Source organism: Oryctolagus cuniculus, chromosome 7, assembly GCF_051225735.1.
Source record: "Oryctolagus cuniculus isolate XC-2025 breed Fujian yellow rabbit chromosome 7, ASM5122573v1, whole genome shotgun sequence".
In the NCBI taxonomy this organism is placed as follows: Eukaryota; Metazoa; Chordata; class Mammalia; order Lagomorpha; family Leporidae; genus Oryctolagus; species Oryctolagus cuniculus.
The window spans coordinates 84397090-84402500 of record NC_142873.1 but is presented as its reverse complement, the minus strand read 5'-3'; the positions used below and the strand labels follow the sequence as shown (position 1 = coordinate 84402500).

The window sequence follows — 5411 nt, the reverse complement described above, 5'->3', positions numbered from 1 at the left end:
TGATTAGTTATTACGGCAGGAAAATTAGGACGTTTATGGCAGGACGAAGGAATAAATGTCTTGGTCATGAAAGAATGATTTCTGCATGAGTCGTAGCAATCCGGACACCTGCCTTCCAAGCCCCATTCATGGTGCATTTATTTTTAGGAGAGCCGTTTTATTAAACGTTCTGTGATTCCTGAGGAGAGCTTTTTTGTTGACTGGCAGTCCTGCAGAATTTGAATAAGTTAGGACTTCGTTAAAACAGAACTCTTGCTCCGGCAAACCATGTTGTGCCACTAATCGCTCCGTTTAAGATGAGGGTAGCTTGGAAGTTTCTGGACCAGAGTTAGAATAAGGAAATTACACACGTATACAGATCATGTAGCGTTAGAAGGCACTGCTGAGGGAAAAATGGGCGATCAACAGTTGTCCAGCATCCCTAGTACTAGGTAGTTTTAGATCTATTTTAATCTCCTTAATAAGTCCTATAGCTATGCAAGTGAGTGCATTTTGATAACTGCTGTGCCTAATTTGTAACAATTACTGTCAACCTTCAGTTAAGAGACTGTTCATTCCACACTGGCCCAGAAAAGAGTGAAATGTATGACTCGTGTGCATAATTTTATTCACATCATATTTCATACTGATTATGTATTGATGACATTGATTCATTTACTCTTCACAGCACCACTTGCATGGATATTAAATCTTATTGACCACAGATGAATTTTAATTTCAGATTGGTGATAGATTTTTCCATCAGCTCTGATAGTATGTTTGACTTTTTCATCATTAACCCAGGCAATCACACAGCACTGAGTTATTGCATTGAAACAAAAAGTGCACACTTCACTTGGTAATTCTTTATGGATTTACAATAGGAACTTCATTAATGTCTGTTGTAAGGATCAGAAAAAAAAAAGAAACAACACAACATTTATCTGCAAATAGGAATTTAGCAAGCTTCAAAAGGCTTGGGAAAAATATTAGGCTTCTTTGTCTTCTGTAATGCATTTTCTTAATGCTGTGTGTGTACAGGGGAATGGCAAATATTTGAAAACTTTAACCATTAAAAATTTTATACTGCCATATTTTAATGCTTATATTTATCCTTCTCCCTTGGTTAGGTTTATGGGGTAATTTTAAATGTATTTTCCATTTTTTTATTAAGTAGGTGTTAATTACATGAAAATATGTACATTTTAATTTATTTAATTTACTATCAGAAACTGCAGCGTATAACCATTTTGAGAATAAAAGTCCAATTTTTTTTATTGCAAATAAGCCCATCCCTACTGATGAGGTATTTCAAGCTTCTTTAAGGAGTGCCAGTACATATAAACACACATTTTTATAATTTGAATTCTAATGAAATGACTCTACTGAGCAGAGATGAGAACAATGAATGGGTAAACCAAGTATTTTAGGCTATTCATTTAAAAATAGAAGTAATAGTCATTTGTAGTTATCTTTATGATTACCCGTAGTAGTGAAAGCAAACGAAACCAGCAAAAGTGCTGGGAATAAAATGATAGATCATTTCCCCACCCCTTCATTGTAAAAGCTTGATTTCTGCCCCAAGTTATGTCTTAAAGTTTGCTGCTGGGTTTACACGCTTTCCCTCCTGGCTTAGCCAAGGATGTGAAATGGTTGTTAGCAACTCCCCAGCTTGCATGGTGCCAACTGAGGGCTGGAGAGACGAAGTGGAAGATGCGGCTAGACCATGCAGCACTGACGCAGGCCAGAGCAGTGTTGGCTGGGGACTCTGTACGGAGAGGCTGCCTCGGAAATGTGAGCAGCGCGGGACGTGGTGCCATCTTTCTGGGTCCAACTCAGAGGTGCTAGGAAGGCAAACTGGAGAAAAAACAAACCAAAAAAATCTGGTTTGTGTGTTCAGAAGATTGCATGCGTTGTTTGCGTAAAAGGCTTCTGTCTTCCACACTTTTTGCAGCATGGGAGTGGTGGGCTGTTCATTTTGGGACACAAAGTCTATTTTAGGCAATGACTAAGAACCCAAAGTTATCTATTAATGTTGGAAACCAGCAGAAAAAGGGGCAGGTGGCCTTGCACAATGACTAGCTCTTAAAAAGCGTCCGGAAATAGAACTTCGGGGTAGGTTCTTGTCAGCCCCTGGTGAGAGGCAGTGTTCGGGGGTGATGTTAATTAAGAACATTTCCCTGTTGGCGTAAATGTCTCACATTTTTGCCCTTGGTGCTCAGCTCACCATGAGCACAGTCGATTCACAGTCGTTTTTGTAAATAAAGGTTTCGGGCAAGCTGAATGCAGTCCAGGGAGGTATTAGTGAGGGCAAGTGGGAAGAGTTAATGAAAACACACTTCCTGGTGGAGCAGCCACTTTCTGGACCTGGAGAACGCTTTAAAATTCTGTTCCCCAAACCCTGTGGTGTTTCTTTTCTGGAGGAGATGAGATGGAGCAAAATGACAAATAGCTCCGTTTTATTCTTCTCTTTTCTGTGGTTCTCCATATTTTTGGTAGGGAAAATTGGACATTTATTTTGGCCATTTTCCTTCTGCTCCCAGGCGCAATTACAGTTTTTAGTGTGTGATGCATACTGAATATCTTCAAGCATCCTCCGGTTTGAAGATAATGAGCCGATTATTTGTCCAGTCCTTCTTTAAAGACAGTTCATTGTTGGGGACAGGAATGGCCCCATCATTTGGTGCTGTTAAACTTTTACCCCTCTGAAATTTGTTTCCAGTGTCAGGGGTGTGTAGTAATTGTTCTGCATCATTGGCTTTTGAATATTTGGAGAAAAAAGTAATTTTAAGCATTTTAAAACTATACAGTGGTTGAAATTTCAGATTGACTGAACTGTCAGACCACTGGTGTTCAAGGACTGACAAACTATTTTTTGGCCTGTGTCACTTCAAGGAAGCCGGGCCCGCCTCCTAGAGCTTATGTAAATTGGGCATTGGGGCTGATTTTTTCTTCTGGGGACTGCTGCCTGCTCTGGAATTTTTTTTTTTTTTTTTCCACTCAGAAGTGTGATGGTGCCATCCAAAATGATGTGTGCTTTTCTATGAAATACTGGTTAGATCACAGCTCTGCGGGCGCAGGAAAATCTCACAAGTGTTGTAGTTTACATATCGCTTTGCACTGCCCCCGTAGTTACATAATTGGTGTTGTGTGTGTCCATCGTGGAGGACATTTGATGCTCATTTATTAAATATGCTTGCTGGCTGCTGCTGCATCTTTGTTCTGGACAGACAAATTACCTTTCTCACACTGAGCTTCCACTCTAGGGAATTAAAGCTCCACCACTTTAATTAGCTTGGAAGTAGGGGGTTGCAGTTCCTAATAGTCTTCAGGCTTTTAGTTAAGTTAGGGAAAGGGTGAAAGGAGAACTTCCTGGGAAGCTCAAAATGTCATTTAAAAAACCATAAAATCCTAATATATATTATTTCATTTTAGTAATTGCTAACAGATTGCATTTGATGACTGTGTGAGTTGTCATTTCCAACTTAGACATTGAAGTTAGACTTGCCTTGAACTGCATTCTTTAGCACAGGTCATTAACACATTACGTATATTGCCTCATAGATTTATAATATTTATGTAACAGGGACCTAACAGGAACATTCGGTGCAGAATAGTATCGAGGTTTTTGCGGATGTAATGTTTCACATACATCACACCTGTAGTTTGAGACCAATGGGCGAATGCCCGTCACAGGGGAATATCACAAGAGCAGTGACACTTACCAGTATCCTCTTAAGGGCCAAATACTGTTGAAAGTGCTCCCATATGTATATCATGACCACAGCCTTACTATCCTCACTTCAAAGATGAAGAAACTGAGGCACAGGCTGTTGAAGTAACTTGCCAAAGGGTCTCCCAGTTGAGCATGTTAAGCCAAAACTTCTGGGCTGGCACTGGTCTCAGAACGTTCATGTGGTTAAAACGTCCAAGAAACCACCACTAAGCAAGACTTAGAATTCATCCCTTTTGGAGAGCAGCTTGGCTTTAAATGGAGTTCAGCGATTCATTGTAGAACTTTGTGCCAGAAACTTTCTGAACGTCCATTTACGGCCTCATTTTCCCTGCTAGTAAAACTGCAGAGTGTTCTGCTGTAGTTCTTCACTGCCCGAGTGAGTAGCATAGAGCGCCTCCATCAAGTCACAGTTGGGAAGTAATCTAATAAAAGAAGATGAGTGGGTATGCAGGAGACAAAAGCAGTCATGTTTGAGTTTAATATCTCTGAAATTTAGCATTTTAGCTAAGACGCCCGTTTTTATTTCTTGCAGGTCTGCTAAAAGGTCAGAGTAATGCAGAATGCGTGCCTTCATCTCAGATTTTGTTCATCACAGGTGGAGCCCATGTGTCTTCAGTAGACAAGTCACCTCTGTAGCTAGCACCAGTGCCAGCTCCATGCCATTGCACCTTCTTAGTCTTGATTGCCCTTCCCGCATTTATTGGTGTATTAAAATGACTGAATATGAACATTAAGGACTCCATGAACCTGGGCTAATGGGAGACTGTAGAGAAAATGAAAAAAGATCCACCGGAGGACATCTTTGGGGGGGAGGGAGCTTGGGGGGAGGGAAATGACTAATGAAGCTAATTAAAAGAAGCATTCAAATCTGCTTTCTACCCTCATTAACAATTAGCAGGGCACTGGCCAGAGTTTGTACCCTGTGTTTTACCTTAACAACATTCTATTTGCTCTTTGTATATTTAAGTGTTGTAAGGAAACGTGTTTCAATCAAAGCTGAACATGAGATAAAGGAGAGATGTGGCTTTTGTGATATTCTATCACAAACACTTTTATTGTATCTCTGTAAAATACCATGTATGTATGCATGTAAGTGTTTTTGTCCTAATGTTGCTACTCTCATGGCAAAGATTAAAAAAAAAGAATGAAAAAAGGAAAAAAAATGGGAAAAAAATCAGGCTCATAAGCAGCTACTTGTGTAGAAATTTCCCCCTACTTCTAATTTGCTGAATGAAGAAAAAAAATCTTTTATTTGTGATATTTTCAGAGACATTTGCTCTAGTATGGTGTATTTAAATAATAAAAACTTAAAAGAAAAATATTCAATGGAGTGTGGGTTTTAAACACTGCTTTTTCTCGTCTGTATTTTGGAAAAATTTTGTGGTATTTTGTTGTTGTTCTATAACTAGTTCACTTTACATTTGAGGGGTTGAGGAAGGTGGTGTATATATTTATTTAGCTCTGGGCCAATAAGGTATTCTTGAAATGACTTAGCTGTGCCATTTTTGGCAGGGATACAAAGCACTGTTTCTCATGCAGCCCTTTCATACATTCAGAATATTCTGTTAACAGCACCACTTCATTACACTTCTATATCACAGCGGATCTTTTGTTTATGTATAAACACTTGCTTGATTCCTCGGCGATTTCATTTGTTCTCACTAGGAAAGCCTTGGGTATTGTTGAAAAGGATGTT

At 39.4% G+C, this 5411-nt stretch overlaps 1 protein-coding gene across 4 annotated transcripts in view; it reads left to right on the top strand.

The window, feature by feature from the left end:
• Positions 1–5036, top strand: part of LMO4 (LIM domain only 4) — a 16860-nt gene extending 11824 nt beyond the window's left edge. For all 4 annotated transcript variants that reach the window (XM_002715878.6, XM_089337100.1, XM_089337101.1 and 1 more), the window contains one exon: positions 4248–5036. In XM_002715878.6, the coding sequence (XP_002715924.1) occupies positions 4248–4256 (9 nt within the window). In that variant the 3' untranslated portion in view covers positions 4257–5036. The remainder of the gene's footprint in view (positions 1–4247) is intronic.
• Positions 5037–5411: the final 375 nt, after the last annotated feature.